A 15,590-nucleotide genomic window follows, 5' to 3' on the forward strand; every position below is an offset into this window, starting at 1 on the left:
GGAACATGATGACATTGTACTGAACGACTGATCAGAATATAAACCAGTGCACCAGCCTCAGCCGTCAGTGTAGCCTCTGGAGTTCAGCCAAGCTACTCCTCCGAAGTTAAGCAACTACTTTATTCATTCAATAAAACTAAACTAAATAAAATATCTATAGTTTACATAGGCTGGGACCCTGGAAAACAAATAACCTCCTGTTCTTTACTCATATTTATATTTTTTTGAAAGCCAACAGGATTGAAATGAATAAAATGTTAGTAGTTTTTATATATGTATATATTTTAGTAGTAATTAAAAAAATTACATGAATCTTCATACTACTAAAATACCCCAATACAGCTCTGTACACCGAAAATACATACATATAAGTACTTTAATTTATAAAAAATATATTTATATATGTGAAATACGAGATTCTAATCCAAACTCTTTTTTTTTTAACAAATATAATGGCATTTCAAGTGTAAAAAATATTATTGTTTGGTTAAAATTTTGAGTATTGAGTTATGAAATATATCACATGTCAAACTAAATTAATACCATAGAAATTAAATAAATAGCATTTTTTCTTTGTGATTTCTTGATAAAACTAAGTCACAATCACACCAAATGAATTTTAATAGTACAACACACATTACAATATTTAATGCCAGTTAAAATTTACTATACGCAATATGTTATATTATTTTTGTAGCGATCCGTTTAATAAACAGCTAAGTTAATTCAAAAATACTGAGAAATTGTTATTAATTTAAAACAAATATATATATGTATATATGCACATCAATATCGTTTTTTGTTCTTAATATTTGGGTTCACTAGGAAAAAATATATTAAATTTATTATAAATCTTATAAAATCGGCATCATTGCAATGAACTTTTATCAACTACAAAGATAGTCACAAAAATACATAAATGTAATCAAACTTTTAATATCTTCTTTGCATGCTTGCAATTTAAATTTTGTTTACCACTCATCAACAAAGGCACGTGTGGCTATTAAATAAATAAAACTAAACGCAATATAAAACTAAAATGTTATAAATGACACCATACAACACCACTCGAAGCTATTTTATAGAATAAAAAATGTACATATGTATAATATATGGTTGTGAACACACATAAGCACAGTAAGTTTGTTTAACAAAAATAGTATCCATAATCATCATGAAAGAGTGATGGAATGTTACTTATTATATAAAAATATGTATGTAAAAACAAAATATGGTAGCTATTTCATATACAAATATCAGATGCATTATAATAAAACACACAGAACAATATGCTGTAATAAAACAGATTTATCCAAACATGCACTCTGACTAGAAGAATGGGTTTTGTAATAAAAAAAAAAACACAAGCAAACCTTTGTCTAAATGCATATACACATATATTTATTGATATGCACTGAGTTGATATGCTATCATACATACGTGCATTTATATATTTATGATATCGCCGAACACATGACGGGTAGATCAATAAATAATTTGTCGAGTGAAAACAGTGTCGGCTCTGTTTTTAATTCCATTTGTGTACATTTGATCAAACTTTATACTCGGAAGGGATCAAAACCGTTATGAATTTACGATATATTGAATATAAAGTCGAATAAAAGAGTATTAAAAGTTTAAGACTGGCTTCAATCCATCAGATACCATCGACTTGAAGCTGTGTGGGTCAAAGCGGTATACAAAAATCGCAAAAGCGGCATCAAGAAGCTAATACATGAGTTTCTCCATACAAAAAGACTGCTCTTGTTCGAAGAAACACATCCACAAATTTCAGGTCATTGTATCCAACAAATAGAAGCCAATCTTAATCATTAATTTTGTTTTAATTGGACATTAAATTGATTCGATAAGGTTTGCCGTACCTATACATATACAAAACATTAAAGAAATGCATTATCCTTCTAACTGTTCTGACAAAAACTAAACCTGTAATAACTCCTTAATTGATAGAAAATTCTTGTTTCATCTTTCTAATTAACAATCCCTTTGATTATATGTACATGTATGTGCTATTTTGAGGGAATTTGTACATTTAATAAACAATATAAGAAATTTAAAGTCGATAGCAAAATAAATTTTCCACATTTACATTGACCACAGTAGAAAATTTCAAGTTTTATGTTGCTTTATAATTGTTCAGATAAAATGAGACTTTTTTGAAGAGAATAATCGCTCCCCTTCCCCTCTCCCTCCCACCCAAGTTAGCACTGATAAATTGTCGAAATATATATTCCAAATTTTAAAGTCCACCAATTAACATTACTATTGAAGTTCTTAATCGAACAAAAGCATCAATGAATATCAAGATAATACAATGAAAAATCACATTGATTATAATACATTTGAACATTACAAATAAACTGGTATAATATAACTATATATCTAGCGCAACATTTACATCCATTTTCAACAAATATACAAAAACCGTTCCGAGCACCCTTTATATAATTTTTTTACGACTCCAGACCCCTACTTTTTCGCTTAATTCTCGCATATGGTCCAACTTCAGGGTCCGTGATAAAATCATACAGCACTCTTGACCACGAATGATGCTGCGGCAAATTATCGTAAAATTCACCAGCTATTCGTTTCACCTGATAAAAGTAATTGTATATTGAAATCAAACACAAAAAGAACAGTAAGAAATGATAAAATAAAATAACTGTATTATACCTCAGGTAATTTGCTGCCAGGTACGGCAGGAAAGTCGTGATGCTCATTGTGATAACCTACATTAAAAGTCACCAAATTCAGTGGACCGTAATAAGAATAAGTTTCGAATCCCTTATTGAACATATAATGTTCTGATATGAAGTGACCTATAATTATGAAAAAATAAATTAAGCCATAACATTCAACTATAACGTACAATAGTAGCTTTTGTCTATATATATATGTAAAACAAACCTGCAACTGGATGGAGTCCCATAGCCATGAGAGATCCAAAAATTAAATATCCCAGTACTCGTCCACCTGTTGTGACAAAATTAAGTCAATATACAATTATTTGTTTAAATGAAAACACATATAGATAATGTTATCTATTATCTTTTGTTTAACATATGTAAAACTTACCGAAAAAGTACAATATGATTCCGTCAAATATTAGCTGTATAACTAAGTTTACGTATTCTAGGCTTGTTGGCACTTTTGGGTATGTAATCAAAGGTCTGAAGGCGTAGAAAAAAGGCTGCAGTATTACCCAGAAGAATTTCCCAAGTGTTGTACAAAATAGTTTAGCTTCCAACAGGGTCGGTAGATCTGTATCCAATTTTTCATCACCTTGGTACTGAAAAATAATGTACTTGAATTATTAAATGAATTGTGATAAGAGATTTTTTTTATAAATATAATATATTCTTCTCGACATATAAACACAAAGTATTGATCCGATCGAAAACCTTATCGAGAAATTTATTGCAATTTAGTGGAAAAAAAAAACACAAATTATTTTTATCAACTCTTTTTAATCTAATAGACATATTTACATACATTTAAGTAATTTATGATCAAAAATTACATGTACATAGCGATTCAATTTCAGCAATATATGTATATAAGTATACATATTCATAGTCGAATGATACCTTTGTACACGATTTTGTCATAAATTTTTTAAAAGTCATAATTTTTTTGGTATCGCAATATACAATATATGTCACTTTTTACAACAGAGCTCAAATAAAAAGGTTTAATTTAGCTTAATTCGGATTATGTGATATTAAATTTTGCACATTTAGTGAAGTATTCGAGATATATGAGCGTGTTTTGAATTGTACAACTGTGCTCTTTATACAATATGAATATATGTATGTATATAAGAATTGTTCTTCATCGCCAAATGTATACATTTATACTTCGTAACTATTTATAGTGAATCTGCTTTAGGTCAAATATATTTTACGATGAAATAACATACAAAACGAAAGCTAATTGAAAGTCTTATATAAACTTTATGATAGGAATGGATAGCTTATGGATGAGAGTAGTACTGGAATGGTATCGGAGAGGGTGCAGAAGATACCGAGGAAGACAGACTGGATGATGGATGGATGAACTAAAGAAAACGAGAGGATAAATCATAATTAAGTTCAAAGTAGACTTTAATTTAGCAGTACATATATACGGTAAACGGATTATTTCGCACAGTGCGATCTCGCACATGACAATCGTTGCCACGAAAATTGCGAGCTCGGAATATCTAGCACTCGAGCCCTCGTTAGTATGATAGTTCGCGTGGGTTACTCTCGATGGATGGAATTTTCTGGTGCCAGATGTTTCATGATTGAGATTTTACTACCGTGTGCGAGGTCGCTTTGTGCGGAATAATCACCGAACCACATATACATACATACATACATATATCAAAGAGCTGAAGATAAAGATGATGATTACATTCCTATTTTGAGTTCAAAGTAGTGCCCTATAATGTTTTTAAATCGAAAATATGTATCGTTCCGAACATCTTAACCCTTTGAGCGCTGACGTCTTTTCTGTTACGTACATTTCCAACTAGAATTATTATTTTGAAATCCAATAGAAAGCAGGTATAAAAATTGTAGTTAATCCAAACACTGAGGATTTCAAGTTTTGTAAAGGTGGGTCTAGACTCTAATATATCTTGAAACAATATAAAATACACAAAAAAAGTCTATTAATGAATGTATTTTTACAAAACTAGTTTCATCTTCTTCATTGCTGTTAAAATGTAATGCTCACAATCTAAATGCCAAGCCACAATCTAAAATACCCAGCACTTAGGGATTACCATCGAGACATTCTGCTATGGTTATAAATTCAGAAATTCCAGTGTAGACTAGTCTTTATAAACATTGACACGGATTACATGACCCATGTTCAATGCATTTTTTTTTTCAATTACCTGCTACCTGGAAAGGCTTAGCGGGTAATATTCTTGTTTATTTTTTACATACTCAAAAAAAAAAACGCCTGTCGGCGTATTTCAGGCCTATGGACTTGTTGGTCAGCATTCAAAGGGTTAATTGTTGTGATGGATCCAATAAATCGGTATCCTCCATCCAAATTTCTCGCAAACTCAAGTTATAAGCATCTCGAATTTGTTGAATCTTATAAAATGCTTATAATCTTATAAAAGCTCATGGACTTGTTGGCGAAACGCCGATCGGCGTTGGTCAGCATTCAAAGGGTTAATTGAAAAAATTATGTATGTAAAATTGAATTAAAAATTCATAGTTACCCTATGATGTTCCAGATGATATTTTTTGAAGCTAATAGATATCGGTATTCCAATAGGCAGATTTGCAAAAAATCCAAATAGTCTGTTGTGCATGGGACGAGAATGGCCGAATGCCAAGTTGTGCGATATTTCATGAACAGCTGCAAACATAAAAAAAAAATTAAACATTTGCAACACATCTGATAAGATTAAAAATGTATTCAACAATATAAGCATGGAGTTTCCCAGACGTTTTCAGTGCTTAATAAATTCGATAAAAATATACTCATTACACGTCAAACACTCGTGATTGATCGGTACCTTAAGAGGGCTGGACAGCAGCGCCTTGTCCATACAAACGTACTATACTTCTTCCTTCCTCAATTATGGCACTAGAGAAATTATTTTTTAATATGCTATGGATATTCACCATTGGGGTGCATCTATCGTTTTATTTTTTTGATTAATTATTTTTTATAGGAGCTAGGAGCCGCCAAACATCTATAAAATCGCCTCTTTTTTACACCCACGAAACGAGTCGTGTGCTTATTTAACGGTCGATTTAAAAAAAAATACGCCGATAGATGCACAGAAAGTATCTTTCTCATACCGATGATGAAATTTTTTTAAAAATTGGTCCAGTTTTGGAGGAGAAAATAGGAGAATACGAAACCTCGATTTTGTCAATTTAAAATACGTTTTATCTGGTCGAAGCGCAACTGTCGCATTCACTCAATATATATATTGTCGCATTTACTCAATATATACATCCACTCAATATATATATCGAAGAAAGGAACGGTAACAAAATCAAGGTTTCGGGTGTACAGCCCTCTTAAGAGAGCTGGATACCCGAAACGTTAATTTTGCTACCGTTCCTTTCTTCGATATATATATTGAGTGAATGCGACAGTTGCGCCTCGACCAGATAATATCTATTTTAAATCGACAAAATCAAGGTTTCGTATTCTCCAGTTTTCTCCTTCGAAACTGGACCAATTTAAAAAAAAATTTCATCATCGGTACGAGAAAGATATTTTCTATGTTTGTGTGGTCGTATTTTTTTTTAAAATCAACCGTTAAATAAACACGCTGGACTCTTTTCGTGGGTGTAAAAAAGAGGCGATTTTATAGATGTTTGCCAGCTCCTAACTCATATAAAAAATAACTAATCAAAAAAATAAAACCACAGAAACATGTCAATGGTGGATATCCATAGCATATTAAAAAATAATTTCTCTAGTGCCATAATTGAGGAAGGGAGAAGTGTAATACGTTTGTATGGACAAGGCGCTGGTGTACAGCCCTCTTAACAAAAAAAAATCAGCAAAGTTCGACATTTTATAGCACGACAAAATCTTCGACGACACTTAAAAGTCATATCCAAGTCTCATGTTTGCCGAGTGTGTTTGTACACATATGATAAATATTTTCCAGGAAAAAATTTTTTTAAATATTCAATATACACAGTTATCATATATCCTATTGCATTGTAATCCTCGACATGGTTTTTTACACATTTTTTTTCGATTAAAACGATAGCGCAACAATCGAATTATCTATAAGTGGATGTTTATAGAGCTTTTATCGAGACATTCTGTAAATAATAATTGCGGTGATTCACACAGCCCACACGTGCAATACACGAAGCACACACTCGACGAATTACTCTGAATGGAACGGTGATAAACACTGATTATATTGCTCGAATGCGTCGCAACAATCTCATCAAATCATCATAGAACCTCAAGCGCACTTCAAGTGCGCTTCCAAGAGTGTTGAAATGCATTGAAAACAAAAATGCATCGAATCCAATCATAATAGGAAACATTGACATACATACAAGCGTTAGTTTTTAATATGCTTTTGTTTTATTAACCTTTTGCACTCGAAGATTTTTTAGGTGCTAATACGTTAACTCGAAACGTTTTTGGTATTGACGAAAACATATATACAAATGGTTAATAGAATAGCCATAAAAATGAGTTTTTAATTTTGCATTCGAGTGCAGAGTTAAAAACAATTGTTTTTACTAAGAAAATGTTGACAGTACGCATCAAGATAATCGAGATTATACTAAAAACTAATGAAATTTGTTGAAATCTAATGAACCTAAGGCAAGTGAAATATCTGAAAGAAGTAAACTATTGATAAATTTACTGGGTTTTGAAAATGTCGATAAAGAAAACATCGAATAATCGTTCCCCGATTATGCTATACATACATACACAGTGGCGGACTGGCCATACAAGCGAACATGCCCGATGGCATGTGGGCCCCACTATCAGTTAGAAAATATGGGCCCTCAGTAAAAGTAAATAACTTTTTAACTATTTATAGTATATTGCAACTTTGGGACCTAAAGTTTGGGTATTTCAACAAAACAAATTTCTTACTATATACACAAACAACTAATACCTGCTTTAACAGCCCAAGGATCGGTTAACTTTTTTTATTAGGCTCGAATCGTGTAAGTTTCAAAATTTGCGTGGGCCCATTTCCAACGTCAATATTATGTATATACCAATACCTATGTAACAACTAACTACTGAAATATAAATGGGAATAAACAAATTTTCGTGAATAATATAAACAGAACTGCTTAAAGGAATTTTGATAAGACGATTAATCATCAAACAACGATTTAAATTTACTCCATACTTTCAAAATAACATTTGATTATACTTCGATGATATAGTAAGATTTAAATACACAATTTTAAACAGTTTCCGAATATAAAATCTATTCTTAATCTAGACACATCCATGTAAATAGAAATATACGATAGGGGCCCCCTCCCCAAAATCCCGATTTTCGATTAACATTAATTGAAAATATTATGCATTTTTTTCAGGGACGTAATTTGGGGGGGCCATAGGGGGGCACTTGCCCCCCTAAATTAAGGAACAGTGTGAATTTAGAAAATATTATGAATTTAATGATTAATGAGATACTATGGATCTATGAATGCTACGTTTATTTCTTATGTACATATGTTATTTTTGGGTAACTAATAAAATAATCGCTGTTATGTGCTTTGAAGAAAAACAAAACAAAAATTTATCTATTGTTATTACGTACTTACATATGTACATAGATAAAGTGAAAAGACAGTTGGTAGAAATTAAGTTAATTGATAGTTTTTTGATGACTCAGTTTGATGGTCGATTAATGTTGACCATGTGAAGATTTGTGGAAAAAAATTTTCGCTTGCGGCGCTTTTTTCTCTTTTTACATAATATTTTTTTATAATTACTTTTTCAAAAATAAGTTCCTTTTTTTATATTTTATAAGTCAATAAGGTAAAGGATATTTTCCATTTTTATTCTGATATAAAAAAGATTTTTTGAAAAAAAATTCAATTTGACCAATCTTTGCCTGCCCCCCCCCAAGAAAAAGCTGAAATGACGTTCCTGATTGTTTTCTACCGAAAGTAAAAGCCGCTTTTATGCCGCATTCTATTTACCCAGGACAAGGGTTAAAACGAAATATCTGTACAATGAAATTTGTGGATCTATTTTGCTTTTGCCATTTTTCTTGTACCTGAATTTGTTTATTCCCATTTTTGAAAATTTCATTTATTTTTTTCCCTTGATTTTTAGCGTGGTGGAAAGAAGAAAATTTTGTTATATGGGGGGGGGGGAACAAATTTTTTTAACCCTGGGGGGGCCCCCTTTGACTCCTGGCATGCACTGATTTCAGTCCCAGTCCGCCACTGTACATACATATGTACAAAGTGAAGATATAACGAATTGCATTAGTCTTTTGCAGGTGCATAACTACTATTACGCACGGGCATGCGGTGCATGTGGGTCTTTTAGGTTTTTAAATAAATACACTAGACATTTTTTAAATGAAAGTCTTGAAAGTCAAGTTATAACTTTGTTAAGAAGTGATCTTAATGCCTATTTAACAGTTTTCGGATTTGTTCATTTCAAAATATAATTCTATGGAAAGTGAATTCGCTGAGGTGTAAATTTTGAAGCGTCTTTGTTTAGTCAAGAAAATGTGTTCGTTGGTAACCATGTTATCAGTTGGTTTATGATTTAAACTAAGGAATTGCATACCTTATTCTGGCATTGCCGGGTTCAGCTAGTAATAAATAAAAATTAATAAAAGAAATTCGAAGAGTCAACTCAGGCTCAGTGAATTAGCAATATTATCGATTGAACATAAAGACACTTCTAAATTGTCTTTGAAAGATGTAATTGCAAAATTTTCGACTTCGAAGGTGAGGAAAAAGAACATTTAAATTGTTTTAATTATCAATTTAATCCTTTCCACTCGTATGTCGCCACTGAGTCGCCAAACTGATTTTGCGTTCCACTGGTTTTTTCGCCACTGAGTCGCCAAAACTTTAAGCTCGTTTATATACCATGTATTATGTTCGATTAATTACACTGAGCAACAAAAAAATCACGTTTTTGAGTTACCAGAGCGGAGACTAGCCAATCTTTACTAAGTTTGGCCCACTGAATTCGAATCTGATATTGATTTTTGTTGGTGGGTGATCGTTTACGAGATATGAGCGTTTAAAAAAATCCGCGATTTTTACAGTTTTTTGGCTTTTGCGGTCTTTAACTCAAAATTTAGGATTGTTACGCTCAAAGTGAGTATTGGAATAAATAGTCAGATATTTTTCCTAATAATTGTTATATTTTATTGCTTTAAAATACTTCTAATTAATTGTCTAGCGAATTTTAAGTCAAAAACATATTTTTTTTCCGTGCTATTTTTCATTTATTTGGCAAATTTTTTATTTCACCACGTTTATGAGGATTGGTTTTCTATCTCAATATTTTTTTTTTTATCTAAACGTACTAACTCAAGCGGTAATTGCAATTTAAATGCTTTCGTTGTGTATATGGTTGTAGCGCGTAATATTTGGGTGCAAGCGAGATGGCATGTAGTCCGACCGCTGTACTCTGTGAGGTGGATTACATGCCATCTCGTTATGTTATTTTTGCTATTTATTATACTATGCATATTTACACAATATGCCTAATATAATAAATATTTTTATTATTAGTTTATTTTCATTTTAAATTTTGAGTATGAATCCTGAAAAACGCACGAAATTAATTACGAGCTGGGTCTACCCCTACACAAAAAAAAATTACGAGTGGAAAGGGTTAATTTTAATAAAAAAAAAAACTAATAAAATTTGCATGTGGGGCCCAATTTTTCTAGTTCCGCGAAATAAATACATGGATAAGGATTCGAATACAACATTAATACTATATAATAAATCATGGATTGATTGGGAGTGCATATGTTTATCATATTCGGCTTGGCTTTGAAATATTCACACAATCTCCAAAGAACAATAACAATTATACAATAAAAAAAATACATATCTACATACAACCTATCGAGTGTAATCGATTCTTATCGGCTATAAAACAGCAATACGCGTCTTAATTCAAGTGCCGATTAGTTCTTTATCGACGAGATCATCTCTACTGATTTCGTATTGTGTTTATAAAGAGCGGAAGTTTCCTCAGACCGGTTTGATAGTATTATGAATGCGAAAAAAAAGAAAGGACACTCACCCAACATCAATGCGTGATTGATGACACCACCGAAGAAATAGGCGACCAATAAAGTTATTGGCCAACTTTGACCTTTCATGACGAAAAGCATCATGATTTGTATTAGCACCATGCCCGTCACGACCCATTTGAAGTTGGGATCGTAGCCGAATAGCTTTTTAATTTCGGGATATTTCTCTGAAAGTAAAAAATTTTGATATATATTACACAAGTTTATATGAAATCAATAAAGCTGAAAGAGTAGTCATCGATAAGTATCCTATGTATATGTTGGGTGACCGTGAAAAAGTCGAAAATATTCGTTTATCATGCATACATATGAAAAATGGTTAAGTATATATATCAGTGGCGTGCGGTAAAAGTCTTCCTCCCCCCGTCGTACTTCCTCACTTAATTTGCGCGAGCAGGATACAACAGGAACAAGAGGAACAGGCTTTTCCTCCCGAATCCTGCGCGCGCACATTAAACAAGGCTGTATGACAAAAAGAGAGATAATTTCACCGCATGCCACTCATATATATATTATATATACATAGTACCGTTTACCATGCAACCTTTTTTTTCTGATCTTTGGACTTAAGATCTTTCGATTTTCGATCTTTGCCTTCCGATATTTGATTTTTCGACCATTTCACTTTCGGTCCCGTGACGTAGACCCGTATATGTTACATTCGAAGTGTATTTTCAGTTATAATATATCCCGACTGGCGTTTTAGGTCAATTCATATTCAAATACAATTCAACTAGTAAATTATATCTCTACAAGCGCAAATATACCTGCAACAATGTGCGCCAGTTGTAATATATCAGTTGAGTTTTGACAGTTCTGATGTTTTAGAATTGAATAATGCGTTAATATTTGCTAGGTATTGCGAATAAAGGTAACGAGTATCGTTTTACAATAACTCTAAGAATGTGTTCAAGACAAAAAAGTGACTTTTCAACTCAATTTACTAGTCGAGTGACGTTTTCACGAAAACCTAACCTCTCCATCTAATCTGGTACCTACTTATAGTTGAACTGTATTTTCAGTTGAAGTATATTTTGTCCAGTTGGAATGTAACTCTCCATATGAATCAAATTACGTGGGTTAGACAGAATATATTCTAGTCAAAATATATTACAACTGGAAGACACACTTCAACTATTTCATATGTACATATATACAGATAGGACTGTTTACCTCTAAATTAAATGTGACATAGTATTAATAATAGTAGCATATTTTATGTACTTAAAGACATGGTGATATTTACAATTCAATAGATATTAAAGATTAAACAAAATGGTGTGAAAATCATTTTCAGTAAATTTGGGAATAGGATCCATTCTTAACGTCTGAGGTAAATATATTCATTTGGCTTTACGATCAATTTAAAGGTCAAGTTTTTTTTACAATAGACACTGTTAAGTGTTTGTCTTGATAACAGTCAATTTCATGTTTTAATCATTTGTATAAAAGTCATACGACCGCCGTGTGAGGTCATTCTTCTTTATTACTCTTCACAGTTTATACTGTGAATCATTCATTCATTGAATTCTAAGTAAAATCTTAGACGGAAAATAATGTTTTGAAATATTTGTCACCTGCTTATTTATTATTTATTTGCTTTTATTGTAAAAAAATCTAATCCAATTTTACAAAAACTTCGTTTTTACACAAATATGTAGATTTTAATGTTTTTTATTATTATAATGCGATAAAATGTTAGTAGGTTATGTTTATATATGTACATATTTAGCCATAAGCACAGTTTGGTAATTGCAATAATGCTAACCACCGAGATGTTGTCGAGTTTAATCCCGTAGGTTGCTTGATTGAAAAGAGTTTATTTCGGGTATTATCTGTAGTGCTGCTGGTTAGATTTAAATATTTGTGACTCTTAGTCGATCGTTTCCTATCATAGTTTGCCAATTTATTTGATTTCACTGTAAAATTTATTTATTTATTACATTTTATACCAGGAAGGCCTTACAGGTAAACCCCAATGCGCCTTCCTGGCCAATTACAAACAATACAGTATTTTTATTTTATTATACAAGTCGTTGAAATTACGAGACACTGACTAAAATTCGCAAATTAACGAGACATCTATGAATTGTACATAAATTTTATTGTACATTAATCATACTCAAATAGTGGTGACATAGTAGGTAGGAAGGAATTTTAGCCAATTTTTAATCGGGAACCGTTTCAACAATGAAATCAGAGAAAATTGGCAAACTCTGATAGGAAACGATCGACCAGGAGTCACAATATCCAGGTCTGACCAGCAGCACTACAGATATACTCGGAAAAATTCTCTTCAATCGAGGTCAGCTCATCGAATCGAACCCGGCGCCTCTCGGTGTTAGGCAGAAGCTTAACGACCGACCTATGTTGTTAGCTGAAATGGTTTCTCATCAAAACCATCCCACCCATTATGTCACCACTATTTGAATATGGTTTCAAATTGTATAATCCATAAAAATGTACAAGTTTAATACCATAGATGTCGCCCAGGAGCAACAAGATAACAGCATAATGTTAAAATATAAAATTGGGTCCATCGGTTGTGCCGCCTTTCCCAAAGTATAAATAAAAAAAGGTAGGAACGTAATTCTTGTTAAATATGAGTAAAGATTAATGTATGCAATTTACTTAAATATATATATCAGATATTAAATTACTTCAATATAGATCAGAACTGATTTTTCATTCATTTATCTATGGTCATAAGGGATGGTGGCATGAGGCTCAGATCATCCCCCAAGACTTTTTTTTTTAAACATTCTTATTTAACGAAGTTATTCATAAGCTTTGTAATGCGAAAAGAAAATTGGATTTACATAATTTTAAAATTTAAATTCCATATAGTGAGACCCAAGAACATGTCATTGTTTAATCCACATTTATATTTTCTGAAAATATTAATGAGGAGACTTTTATTATAACGAATAGTAAAGAGATCTCCGGAAACCTTTGTAAATCCATTATCTAAATAAAAAAAAAATACTTTTATATGAACATATGTATGTATGTATAATCAATTACGATTTAAAAGAATTGTAATTAATAAATACAATTATAATCAAGATAATGATTTTTCGATGCATGCAATTTCACAATGTATTTTTCTTTTTCAGCATTGTCAAATCGAGCTTAATAAAATTTTGTTCTAATAGATAACGATTTCAATGTTATTTAAAAAAAATTGTAATGATTAAAAACATGACGTACATATGTATGTATAAATTATTTTAAAATGTAATGAGTCTATACGTGACTTGTAGGCAATATAATTTATACACATAGCTCGTATAGATTAAATGTCATTTGATGGCAATCAATTGCACAATTTAATATTAATCAATTTTTTTATTATTCTTTTCATCGGAGATAACATTCATTGATACATTTTTATATAATTTGGTTAATATCTTCTTTACCAATTCGGTTTCCCTGATCACGAATATGATACATATCGAAAATTTCTCATTCAGTAAAGATACATGTGTAGTACACGTGAACATAAATGAGTAAAAATTGCTTTTAAAAAACTTTTCCGTCGATTCCAATCAATTCGCACTTGTTGTGTATTCCGAGCAGTCTTTATTATATTTGCACATCGGTGAGACATTAGTCAAATTGTACCGGGAAGGTCTTGAAATGATTCGGCAAGTTTGATCATACATATACATACGCACATGGTAAAGTGAAACCGTTCGTTCAATAATTTATCATCGGTACAGTGGACTCGATTTCATTTGATGATCAATGTTGTCATACTATTGAATTTATTTAAAATGCACGAAGAACCCAATTTTCAACTGCAATATACAGGTTTTTCTTTCTCAATTGACCCCTTTTCATTTCAAATTAAACCCATTTCATTTCAAATTGACCCCCTTTTAATCATTTAAATATTGAGATTCAGTCTTTTTACTAATTTCTTCTTATTAATACAGGTACATACATATTCGAGGTCTTAGATTTAATTCTAATCGATAAAATGTTTACATTTCATTACGACCAACAGAACTGATCAATATGAACAATTTTAACAACTGTTAACTCCATATAATCGATAATTATCGCTATTTTTTATTAACAGTCGACTTTTATATTACAAAAAAAGAATTCAAAAAGTTGTTAACATCAACACTCAAGGTAAAACTAAGTACATATGTGTACGTATATGAAAATCTATATTTACAATGAAATTTATTGCCACTCCTTCTTATTGTCTAGTTCAGACCCAGACGTTGCGATTCCCATACACTTGTAGCATTATAAAACTGTTTTCAAATACATATTGCAGTGAATAGCACAACATGCATAGGGGCATGGCGAATAAGAGAGCATGCAATCGTTAATAGTCTCTGAGTGCAATTTATAATGTGATATAGGCAGTGGTGTCCAGTGAGAAGCGATGTGTCGAATTTGGCCAACATCACGCGTTCAGAACGTGGTGAAATTTGGCGAGCGGCAAAGTGTGGTGTGTGGTGTAATAATAAGATGCAATAGTGAGGTGAGAAGAGGAGACTGACTGAGGATGAGAGTCCTGCGAGAAGCGTGCGGCTCCTCGTCGCAAGTCCATTCGAAGTCCGTGCGGGAAACGTGGGCACCCATCGTCGTCTGTCGCCGTGTCGCTCTTCGTTCTTCGTGGTCGAGGTTATGAGTTGACAATTGCCCGGGAATCGCCGAGTCCGAGTCGTCGACAAAAGAGATACACGCGACCCGCCCCGAGCGACGCCGGTCGCCAACTGACGTATACAATTCGCGGGCGGCGGCCGCTAGCTTCGGTTGCGGCTTCGGCACGTGCTGTCACTTTAGTGTT

At 32.2% G+C, this 15,590-nt stretch overlaps 1 protein-coding gene across 1 annotated transcript; it reads right to left on the reverse strand.

The window, feature by feature from the left end:
* Positions 1-270: 270 nt before the first annotated feature.
* Positions 271-15,590, reverse strand: ifc (delta4-sphingolipid-FADS-like protein ifc). Its single transcript, XM_077437327.1, has 7 exons — positions 15,301-15,590; positions 10,771-10,947; positions 5,240-5,379; positions 3,097-3,310; positions 2,929-2,994; positions 2,695-2,840; positions 271-2,615 (listed from the first exon to the last, which is right to left on the reverse strand). The coding sequence occupies exons 1-7, from the start codon at positions 15,380-15,382 to the stop codon at positions 2,475-2,477; spliced, it is 966 nt and encodes a 321-aa protein (XP_077293453.1). The 5' UTR covers positions 15,383-15,590; the 3' UTR covers positions 271-2,474.

This window comes from Arctopsyche grandis, chromosome 1, assembly GCF_051622035.1.
Source record: "Arctopsyche grandis isolate Sample6627 chromosome 1, ASM5162203v2, whole genome shotgun sequence".
Taxonomy (NCBI): Eukaryota; Metazoa; Arthropoda; class Insecta; order Trichoptera; family Hydropsychidae; genus Arctopsyche; species Arctopsyche grandis.

Excerpts from the sequence above, each read along its gene's own strand:
- ifc (XM_077437327.1), bottom strand. The coding sequence starts at position 15,382 with ATGGGTGCCCACGTTTCCCGCACGGACTTCGAATGGACTTGCGACGAG. Across the intron at positions 5,380-10,770 it reads CAATCACGCATTGATGTTGG|CTGTTCATGAAATATCGCAC; the intron begins GTGAGTGTCCTT and ends TTATGTTTGCAG. Across the intron at positions 3,311-5,239 it reads ATCATCTGGAACATCATAGG|TACCAAGGTGATGAAAAATT; the intron begins GTAACTATGAAT and ends ATTATTTTTCAG.